Source organism: Phocoena phocoena, chromosome 12 (assembly GCF_963924675.1).
Source record: "Phocoena phocoena chromosome 12, mPhoPho1.1, whole genome shotgun sequence".
Taxonomy (NCBI): Eukaryota; Metazoa; Chordata; class Mammalia; order Artiodactyla; family Phocoenidae; genus Phocoena; species Phocoena phocoena.
This window is the reverse complement of record NC_089230.1, coordinates 89,807,997-89,820,109: the sequence shown is the minus strand read 5'-3', so window position 1 is coordinate 89,820,109 and position 12,113 is coordinate 89,807,997. Positions and strand designations below refer to the sequence as shown.

Sequence of the window (12,113 nt, the reverse complement as noted above, 5' to 3'; positions counted from 1 at the left end):
ATCTGCAGCTGAAGAGTATTGAAGAGGCATTTGGTGGCAGCATTTTCATGGGCCAAATGTTTATCTTTTGCTTGGGTTCTTCCTCTGTGAATCGTTTAGGACTCAGACTCAAGCTTTGTGACGCTCATTTGAATTTTTCATTTGCCAGTTTGTTTTTTGCTAATGGAAAGGATATAATTGCATGCAGAGTAAAGAGTTAAGGGTAGGAATTCCTTCTTCTTTTCCTTCTTTCCTCCCTGCCTTCTGGCAGTCATTCAACAGATGTTTATTACAGCCCCCTGAGGGAGGCTTTGTGGGTGATACAGTGATAACCGGGACACCATTTCTCTGAATGAGGAGAGAAATGTAGCCCACCAAGGCCTGTCATGAGGGCTCCATGCCCAAAGTGCAGGGCAGCTCAGCAACCCTCAGAGGAAGGAGAGAGTAACCATGGGGAAATCATTACTGAGAAGACGGCATCTGAACTGCAAGTCCCTGAGACTGGCCACTCTAAGAACCTTTGTGTAACTGAGTTGCTGACTTATATGACATACAATTGTCTGTGCTTATTGTGGGTATTTTATTCAGTGCTGATTATGTATCGGGCAGTGTGCTAAGTGTGGGTGTATAAAGTTCAGGAAGGATTGTAATCAAGCAGGACCCTGTGGCGCCACCCCAGGGCAGAGCCCCGCCACCCCACCATGTCCTCTGCCAGCCTTTTGTCCGTAGAAAAACTTTACTTAAAGAATAAATTTAATCAGAGAAATGAGAAATGTAGAAAGAAAGGAAAACTGTTAAGCGAGACGAAGTAATAATAGTTTAGCCATTAAACAAAGTCAAGGACCTTTAGTTCCTCCTCCAGGGCTGTAGATACTATTCTGAGCCATGTCCTTTGAGCTGCTTTGCAGATACTGAAACCCTCACCAGGTGGAAGAAGTTAACTGCATGTGCCCACAAGCACGAAGACCCCAGGTGGAATCAGAAGGTGGATGATGTTGACTCCCAGTTACCTCACCACAAGCCAATCAGAAGAAGGTCCACAAGCTGATCACACACCCCACACCCCCACTCCCTTATCCTGTCTTTTAAAACCTTTCCCTCGAAGCCTTCAGGGAGTTTGTGACTTTCAAGCATGAGCTGCCCTGGACCCCTTGCTTGGCGCCTGCAATAAACGCTGCACTTTCCTTCACCACACCCAGTGTCGGTAGATTGGCTTTACTGTGCTCAGGTGAGCAGACCTGAGTTTGGTTCGGTAACAGGATGGCTTGGTCTCTGTCTACCTAGAGATCCCATTCTCGTAGTAGAGGCAGACAGGAAACAAAATAGATACATGATAATAGATAACTATCTACAAAATAGATAAATGAATTGTAAATTGAGGTAAGGGCTTTGAAGGAAGTAACCAAGAGGCTAAGGTAGAGAATAACTTGGTTGGGGTGAGGTGAGACCTGCTTTTGTGGAGGTGGCTGGAGCAGCAGCACAAGCAATGATGTTGCGAGTCCAGTGCTCCCTGCTGCTGAGTCCATGTCTTAACCATGTTCGTCCTCCCAGCTCTGACGGGGAATCACCATCATTATACTCATTTGAACAGAGGAGACTGAGGCACAGGGACACTAAGTAATTTGACGTGTAGTCTCTAAGTGGTGGAGACCAGATCCAAACCTACCTTTCAGGCCCAGAGCCTGCTCTCTTTACCACTCTGACAGGCATCTCCCGCCAAGGGTGTGGAGGGGAGAGCACATATGGGGCTCAGAGGCAGGAGAGTTCTCACGGGATAAAGCAGCCCTCGTGCTCCCAGAGGTGGGGCGAGGCTGCACAGCACCCTTCCCTTGGGGTATGGGCTTCTTTCAGACACGTGTTAATACAGAAACAGGCATTGGACGAGTTGAAAAGGACAGAATTCTTTAGCTGCCCTAGCACTGTAGAATTTATGATGAGAAAGGTCATTTTCTGGTGTAACATTTTGATTTCACAGTGGAGGACCCCCAGCTCAGAGAAGATAGGTGATTAATTGCTTAACTAGTTAGTTGCTGACTTGGGAGTACAACATACATGCTTTTCCTTGATCCCACGTGTGCATAACTGGTTTCTACTTAACACACAAATTTAGCTTATAAATTGCTTTCCCACCAATTGAAGGGCACTGGAGTACATGATTACAGACTAGTACTTTCTTAAATTCTTGCTCCTTTAATTTGGGATGGTTTTCTTTGAGGGCAACCATTCCCATTTCATGACACGTGGTAAAATGTGTTTCTTCTGAGAATTTCCCTTCTCTCCTCTGTGGAAATGCAAAGAAACAGAGGACAGGACCAGTCGATAAGCTCACTTCTCTTGTGACTCGCCCCCTTCTCTTTCTTCACGTTTGCTGGCAGGAGTTACAATACCCTGATTATAAGAGGTGGCCTGATGTGAACAGGGCTTGGAGGTCAAGGGCTGATGCACACCTTGGACAAGGCACACGCTTGAGGAGCAGACAGGAGGAGGCTGATCCAGGCAAGCACCTGCCTCACCCACAGCCATAGTCCCTGAGGAAGCTCTCAAGTATTGTTCAAAAAACCTAAGCAAGCCCTAGAGGGTTCAGGTAATCTTACCATGGCCTTTCTGTCCAGTGAAAAATAACAAGTTGTCTTGCACTGCTGAGTGGTTGTTTGCCAGCTGAAACTTCAAGTGGAACTCGTAATCATAGCTGATGTCTGGGACCCGCGAATAAGCCAGGAACGAGGTATATCCAAAGGCATCCATCCCACTGAGCCTGGGCTGGGTGATGTGAACAGCTGTGGAAAAGGCCAAAGCAAACAGTTAAAACAAGCCTGTTCATGGACTTGTAAGAGGAGGGTTGTGTTTTACTGCTGCATCTCGCCACATAGTCTGTTTACTATCACATTAATTATACATATGTGCCCTTCATCATTGAGCAACTCAGAGACTCAATAGGGAATTCAAATCCAGAACAAAGGAAGGGTAGTGTTTTGAGATCGTGTGTATAATCCTTTAACTCACATACCCTTTCGACATGAAGAATTTACTTAAAGAGCAAAATTCTACATTTTGGAGATTAATTTTAGAAATAGAAAAGATCATACGCAGTCAAAGTATTTGCCTAGGTGCTTTGTAACAATAATTTGGCATCCAAATGCAAGATATGACTTAGAGAGGGACTCACAGCTTGGAACAAACTGAGCTTCTCTAACTCTTTACTTTTCTAAGAGCCAAAGGTCAGGGGTAGGAAGGCCAAGAGATGGGAAGGAAATGGATGTTTCCATCACCATATTGTGAATGACCTGAAATTTCCTTGAAGTGAAATCGCTGTCTAAAAGAAATACTCTTCCTTACTTTGTTCAGACACGTGTTAGATAGTGAAAGCGTGGGTTTCAATAGGCCTGAAACTGTAGGGAGATTTAGTAGAAACAGGAAATGGTAAAACCCAGAAGTACAAGGGCCAGTGCAGACAAATAAGATTTAGTTGAGGGGCGCTATCAGCCAGCTAGCTTCTCTTTTCATCCTGCCTCTAATCTTGTATCCACATTTTCTCTTTCATTATTCTGTTTCCTTCATAAATAGTCCCAACTGGCTTTTATTTCCTCACTCCAAGGGGAACAGGGAACAGGAAGGGGGATTTTGACCCCCTACTGTGAATGGTATCCCCAGATTAAAGGATGTTCCTAGAATCTATTTTTATTCGTTCAAGACAGCTCAATAGAGGGAAGAAAGCTTGTCTTGATTACTTTATAATGCTCCCTTCTCAAGAGGTGGTGGCTCTCTCACGAAGTCGTAAAACTAGAATTTTTACAAACTTTAAGAAATGTCCTCACTCTGGTACTTAACACTTAAAACAAAAGAGTTGTTATGTCTGGTTATAATTGTTTATATAGCAAATAATTCTGCTATCCTGGGAAAAAGAATTCTATTTATCAGAGGCTTTTATTTCTGCTTGTTTCACATAACTATTCAAGTAGGGATTTGTATGGAGTCAGCTGAATACTTCATTTTGATATTTTATTAAAATCTTATCAGTTTATTCCTTGGGATGTGTGTCCTAGGATAAGTAAACATTTTCTCAAAACTCACCAGAATCTGAATTAGGATTTTGAGACATACCACCTTATATATATATATATATAATCTAATGAAGTAATTGGTGGTTTGTGTTTCAGAGATAATAAGTCTTCCCATCAGGGATTTCAGTGGTTCTGTAAGTAGGATGGTTGAAGGAAATTAAATAAAATTAACTGGGATTGAAGCAAAATAAAAATATTGATGGTGTTTGAATGTTGGCATTAAAAACAGTTAAAATAGAATTCAATTAAATACTAAAGATAGGAATGTCTTTCTTTTATAACATTTCTTCCTGTTAATAATTTACAACTGAGTCTACTAAAAGTTTTTGTACATTTAGCTTAGATCAACAAATACATATGTAGTTCACTATCTGACCCTGAGCTAGATATTGGTGACACAAGGATAATAAAGCACAATCCTTACCCTCAAGGAGCTAGTGTGTGGTCAGTTAAATTACTCAACTGAACTAGACTGAATCTTGGCTGATGACAGCAGTTCACCTACAGGTGACAAGCAAAGATCATTTCAGGTGGAAAGAACAACTTATACTACAATAGGGAGGCCAAAAAGCATGTCATACTCAGGGAACCCATGGAGTTTGCAAGTTTTAGAATGAAGTATAAAAAGGAAAGTGGAAGCAAATGAAATGACATAGTTAAGACAGGGGTCAAATTATGAAGGGTTTGATATTTTCCTCATAATTTTTGAGTAGTTAAGCAGATATCAAAGTTGCCTTTTAGAAATATCACTGTAGTGATGAAATGTGAAGGCTGGATTAGACAGGGGGAACTGGAGGAGAAACCTTTGGTCAAGAATGATAAGGAGGACTTTGAGGACATTGGGAAGTCTAACAATGAGTTCAGCTTGTACTGGGGGGGCAGTGGTGGCCCTTGTCCACGTGCTCAGTGGTTTGTCTCCCAGCAAGAGCACCCAGCTCCGCTCACTCCACATGGCAGCTTAGCACTGGATCTGGGGCAGACAGGTCCTGGGAGAAGTCAGCCACAAGGCAGCCCAGATCTCAGGTGGCAGCACAGCCACTTCAATTCCTGCAGCAATAACACCCTGATCCCCAGGCCACAGCATTGTACTAGATCTGGGATGAACACAACAGGGCTTTCCCTGTTTCTGAGTGGAACTGCAGACAACTGCATGGGAGGCACATATGTTTGCTGTGACTGCATGGACCTCACTTGCTTCAGCAATCACACACTTAAGGGTAATGAAGCCTTATTGAACCTGACCCTCAGGGCTTCCACCCCAAGAGCTGGGGAAAAGACCCTGACACTGACAGAATGGTAACAGCCACAGAGCAGAGAAGAAGCCCTGCCTCACATCCTACACAGGCTTTAAATCCCCCAACACAAACCACGCCCCCTATCAAGGAGATAACAGCCAGCACACACTGAGGAAAGATATAGTTGGTTTCCATACCACAACCAGCTCTACCACCAAAACTGTTAGAAACACACAGTCTGTACAATGATGCTCCCACATAAAAACACCCTTCAAGACCACAATAGATAACTGTTTCTCCCAAATTCATAGAGACAGAAAAAGTTAAATAAAATAAAAAGGCAGAGGAACTACTCCCAATTAAAAGAGGAAGAGACACCCCCACCCCCAAAGAACATATAATGAAACAGACTTTACTGGTTCAACAGACCCAGATTTCAAAGAGGTGGGAATAAAAATGCTAACTAAGTTAAGAAAGATTATTGATATAAACACAGATAACTGTAGCAAGGAAATAAAAGTTATGAAGATGAATCAATCAAAAATAGATAATTCAGTTTCAGAGATAAAAAGCAATCTTCACAGGGAACTATATTCAACATCTTGTAATAACCTCTAATGGAAAGAATATAAAAAAGAATATATTGATATATCTATATATCTATCTATATATAACTGAATTACTTTGCTGTACACATACAACTAACTCAACATTGTAAATCAACTATACTTCAAAAAAAGAAAAAGAAAAAGTAAAAGAAAGCAGTCTAGAAGTAATAAATAGCCAATTAAATGAGACAGAAGAACGAATAAGTGACCTGGAAGATAAAATAATGGAAACCACCCAATCAGAAGAGCAGACAAAAAAACAATAAGAAATGAAACCAACATAAGGTCTATGGGAAAATATAAAACAAACCATTTTATGCATGGTATGAGTTCCAGAAGGAGAAGAGAGAGAGAAGATCAAAAATGTAGTTGAAGAAATTAAGGCTGAAAACTTCCCAAACCTAAAGAAGGAAACAGATATCCAGGTACAGAAAGAGCCAAGCGTTCCAAAAAAGATAAACCCAAACAGACCTACACTAAGGCATCATAATTAAAATGGCAAACGTTAAAGATAAAGAGAGGATTTTTATGGCAGCAAGAGAAAAACAAAGGGTCAGATACAAGGGAATCCACATAAGTTTTCAACTGATTTCTCTGCAGAAACTTTGCAGGCCAGAAGGGAGTGTCATGATATATTTCAAGTCCTGAAAGGGAAAATCTGCAACCTAGGATACTCTACCCAGCAAGATTATCATTTAGAATAAAAGGAGAGATAAAGAATTTCTCAGACAAGCAAAAACTAAAACAATTCAGCAATACTAAACCTACCTTAAAAGAAATAATGAAGGATCTTCTTTAAGTAGAAAAAAGCAAGAATCTATAGGAAAGGAAAAAAATCACAGAGGAAAGGCAAATATATAATCAGTACTGAAGATCAATTAAATAAGATAGTACATACACTAAAAACAATAAAAGAATTATAAAAGCAAGTATAATGATAATAAGCAGTAAAAGAGGATGTAAGAGAATATGAAGATGTAAAATAGGACATCAAAATCACAAAGTGTGGGGGAGGGGAGTAGAAAAGGTAGACCGTTTAGAATATATTTGAACTTGAATGATTGTCAGTTTAAAGCAAGTAGACATATTATGGGTCAACATACATGAACTCCATGGTAACCACAAATCAAAAACATACAATAGATTCACAAAAGCCAAAAAGAAAGGGACTCAAGCATACTACAAAAGAAAACCATCAAATCACAAAAGGAAAAGCAAAAAGAAAAATGAACAAAGAGCTACAAAAACAACTGGAAACCAAAAATTAAAACAGCAATAAGTACATACCTATCAATAATTACTTTAACTGTCAATGGATTAAATGCTCTGATCAAAAGACATAGGGTGGCTTATAGGATAAAAAAAGAAAAGAGAACCTGCAATATGCTGCATTCAAGAGACTCACTTCAAGGCAAAGGACACATACAGACTGAAAGTGAAGGGATAGAAAAAGGTATTGCATGTAAATGGAAGCAACAGGAAAGTGGGGGTAACAATATTCATATCTATTAACATAAACTTTAAAACAGGGCATAAAGAAAGACAAAGAAGGACATTATATAATGATAAAAAGATCAATACAGAAAGGGGATATTACACACATTAACATATACACACCCAATGTTGGAGCACCTAAATATATAAAGCAAATACTAACAGATGTAGAGGGAGAAACTGACAATAATACAATAATAGTAGGAGATTTTAACACCCCATTGACATCAATGGACAAATCATCCAGACAGAAAATCAATAAGGCAACAGAGGTTCTATATGACCCAATAGATCAGTTAGACTTAATTGATATCTACAGGACACTACATCCAAAAAAAGTAGAATACACATTATTTTCAAGTGTGCATGGAACGTTCTCTAGGATAGACCACATACTAAGTCACAAAATGAGCCTCGATAAATTTAAGAGGATAGAAATTATATCAAGCATCTTTTCTGATCACAATGATATGAAACTAAAAATCAACTACAGGAAGAAAAATGGGAAAAAACCAAACACATGGAGACTAAACAACATGAAAAAACAGTGGGTCAATGATAAAATCAAAGAAGAAATTAGAAAAGGAAACAAACGAAAATGAAAACACAACTTTATAAAATCTATGGGATGTACCAAAAGCAGTTCTAAAAGGAAAGCTGATTCCCAAAGACTGAAGAGGTGGGAACACTTCTAAATTTATTCAATGAGTCACCATCACCCTGATACCAAAACTAGACAAAGAAACTACAGAAAAAGAAAAACACAGGTCAATATCTGATGAATAAATGCAAAAACCATCAACAAAACATTAGCAAATGGAATCCAAAAATACATAAAAAGAATCGTACACTATTATTAAGTGGAATTTATCCCAGGGATATAAAAATGGTTCACTATTCACAAATCAGTCAATGTGATACATCACATTAACAAAATAAGGGATAACACCCATATGATTATCTCAATAGATGCATAAAAAGCATTTGATAAAATTCAACATCTATTCATGAGAAAAACTCTCAAAGTTGGTATAGAGGGGCTATATCTCAACATAATAAAGACCATTTATGACAAACCCACAGCCAACATAACACTCAATGGTGAAAAGCTGAAAGCTTTCCTGCTAAAATCTGGAACAAGAGTAAGATGCCCACTCTCACCACTTCTATTCAACATAGTATTGAGAGCCCTAGCCACAGCAATCAGATAAGGAAAAGAAATAAAAATTATCCAAATTGGAAGGGAAGAGGTAAAATTGTCATTATATGCAGATGACATGATAATATATATAGAAAATCCTAAAGACTCCACACAAAAAACTGTTAGAACTGATAAACAAATTTAGCAAGGTAGCAGGATACAAGATTAACATGCAGAAATCTGTTGAATTTCTTTAAACTAACAATGAAATATCAGAAAGGGAAAGCAAAAAAAAAAAAAAAATCCCGTTTAAAATTGCATTAAAAAATACTTAGGAATAAACCTGACCAAGGAGGTGAAATACCTATATGCTGAGAACTATTAAATGTTGATAAAGGAAATTGAAGATGATTCAAAGAAATGGAAAGATATCTCACACTCCTGGATTGGAAGAATTAATATTGTTAAAACGGCCATACTGCCCAAAGCAATATACAGATTTAATGTGACAACTTTCAAATTACCCATGACATTTTTTATGGAACTAGAGCAAATAATCCAAAAATTTATATGGAAACATAGAAGACCCAGAATTGTCAAAACAATCCTGAAGAAAAAGAACAAAGCTGGAGGCATAACTCTTTCAGACTTCAGACAATACTACAAAGCTACAGTAATCAAAACAGCATGGAATAAGCACAAAAACAGACATATGGATCAATGGAACAGAACAGAAAGCCGAGAAATAAACTCACACCCCTATGGTCAACTAACCTTTGACAAAGGAGGCAAGAATATACAATAGAGAAAAGCCAGTCTCTTCAGCAAGTGGTATTGGGAAAGCTGGACAGCTGTATGTAAATCAATGAAGTTAAAACATGCCTTCACACCATACACAAAAATAATCTCAAAGTGGCTAAAAGACTTAAATATAAGACGTGACACCATAAAACTCCTAGAAGAGGACATAGTCAAAACATTCTCTGACATAAATCATAAGAATGTTTTCTTAGGTGAGTCTCCCAAGGCAATAGAAACAAAAACAAACAAATGGGATGTAATTAAACTTATAAGCTTTTGCACAACAAAGGAAACCATAAACAAAACAAAAAGATAATCTATGGACTGGGAGGAAATATTTGCAAATGACGGACTGAAAAGGGCTTAATTTCCAAAACATACAAACAGCCCATATAACTCAATAATATAAAAACAAACAACCCAATTGAAAAATGGCCAGAAGACATAAACAGACTTTTCTCCAAAGAAGATATACAAATGGCCAAAAGGCACATGAAAATATGCTCAGCATCGCTAATTATTACAGAAATGCAAATCAAAACCACAGTGAAGTATCACCTCACACCAGTTAGAATGGCTATCATCAAAAAATAATAAATGCTGGAGAGGGTGTGGAGAAAAGGGAATCCTCCTACACTGTTGGTGGGAATGCATATTGGTGTACCCACCATGGAAAACAATATGAAGCTTCCTTAACAAAGTAAAAATAGAGATACCGTATGATCCAGCAGTCCTACTCCTGGGCATATATCCAGAGAAAACTCTAATTTGAAAAGATAAATACACTCCTATGTTCATAGCAGCACTATTTACAATAACAATGACATGGAAGTAACCTAAATGTCCACTGACAGATGAATGGATAAAGAGATATGGTGTGTAATGTGTATATATAATGGAGTATTACTCAACCATAAAAAAGAATGAAACATTGCCATTTGCAGCAACATGCATGGACTTAGACAATATTACACTTAGTGAAATAAGTCAGACAGAGAAGGACAAATACTATATGGTATCACGTATATGTGGAATCCAAAACATAATACAAATCAGTCTGTGTACAAGACAGAAACAGACTCACAGACATAGAAAACAAACTTATGGCTACCAAAGGGGAGAGGGTTGGATGGACAAATTAGGATTATGGGATTAATAGATACAAAGTAATATACATAAAATAGATAGGCAACAGGGACTTACTATATAGCACAGAGAATTATACTTAATATCTTGTAATAAGCTATAACAAAATAAAATCTGGGATTAAGAAAATCCCTGAAACTGAATCACTATTCTGTACACTTAAAACTAACAACATTATGAATCAACTACACTTTAATTTAAAAAAACAAGAAAAATAATCCCTGAAACATAGGGCTTCACATTGTAATATCTGCATTACAGTTTATGGCATAACTTTGAGAATAACATTTTCATGCATCTGTATAACTCACATTACATAAACTGTAAATTTATTCTGGGTTCAATAATCTTTGTGATAAATCAAATTTCCCAGACATTACACACATGGAATATTCCAGAACTTATGTGTTTTGAACATTTTTCTCCTCCCTAACACATGAGTTTCTTTATGCCAGTGGACATTTAGTTAAGAAATTAAGAAACATCAATGTTGGAATGAGTCATCAGTCAAGTTCAGCGGAAAAAAAAATCGTTTTAGCTTTTTAATCTCTTATTTTTTAAACCATGGATCTATAAATGTGCTTTTCTATACTCCAAAGTAACAAAAGAAACTAATCAAAATGGCAGAGAGTAAGATGTGGAGATCACCTTCCTCCTCATAAATACATCAAAAATACATCTACATGTGGAACAACTCCTACAGAACACCTACTGAATGCTGGCAGAAGACCTCAGACTTCCCCAAAGGCAAGAAACTCCTTACGTATCTGGGTAGGGAAGAAGAAAAAAGAAAAAGCAGAGACAAAAGAATAGGGACGGGACCTGCACCAGTGGGAGGGAGCTGTGAAGGAGGAAAAGTTTCCACACACTAGGAAGCCCCTTCACTTGTGGAGACTGTGGGTGGTGGGGGGAAGTTTCGGAGCCACGGAGGAGAGTGCAGCAACAGGGGTGCAGAGAGAAAAGTGGAGAGATTCCCGCACAGAGAATCAGTGACCAGCACTCACCAGCCTGAGAGGCTTGTCTGCTCACCCGCCGGGGCAGGTGGGCGCTGGGAGCTGAGGCTCCGGCTTCGGATGTCAGATCCCAGGGAGAGGACTGGTGTTGGCTACATGAACACAGTCTGAAGGGGGTTAGTGCACCACAGCTAGTCAGGAAGGAGTCTGGGAAAAGGTCTGGACCTGTCAGAGAGGCAAGAGACCATTGTTTTGGGGTGCGCTAGGAGAGGGGATTCAGAGCTCCATCTAAATGAGCTCCAGAGATGAGTGTGAGCCTCGGCTATCATATTGGACCACAGAGATGGGCATGAAATGCTAATGCTGCTGCTGCTGTAGCCACCAAGAATCCTGTGTGCAAGCACAGGTCACTATCCACACCCCTCTGGAGCCTGTGCAGCCCGCCACTGCCACAGTCCCGTGATCCAGGGACAACTTCCCCAGGAGAACACATGATCAGCCTCAGGCTGTAACAACATCATGCTGGCTTCTGCCGCTGCAGGCTCACCCCGCATTCCAATTATGACTACCGTATCTCTCCCTCTCCCTGGCCTGAGTGAGTAAGAGAGCCCTAATCAGCTGTTGCTTTAACCCCCTCCTCTATGGGTGGGTAACAGACAACTGAGGGTGGCCTACATGTAGAGGCAGGGCCAAAA

The 12,113-nt window shown here is 39.3% G+C and overlaps 1 protein-coding gene across 1 annotated transcript in view; it reads right to left on the bottom strand.

Moving 5' to 3' along the window:
* The window catches only part of EYS (eyes shut homolog), a 1,660,061-nt gene that overhangs the window by 101,096 nt on the left and 1,546,852 nt on the right, over nucleotides 1-12,113 (bottom strand). Inside the window, 1 exon segment of the mRNA XM_065888819.1 lies at nucleotides 2,574-2,756. Coding sequence (XP_065744891.1) covers nucleotides 2,574-2,756 — 183 coding nt within the window.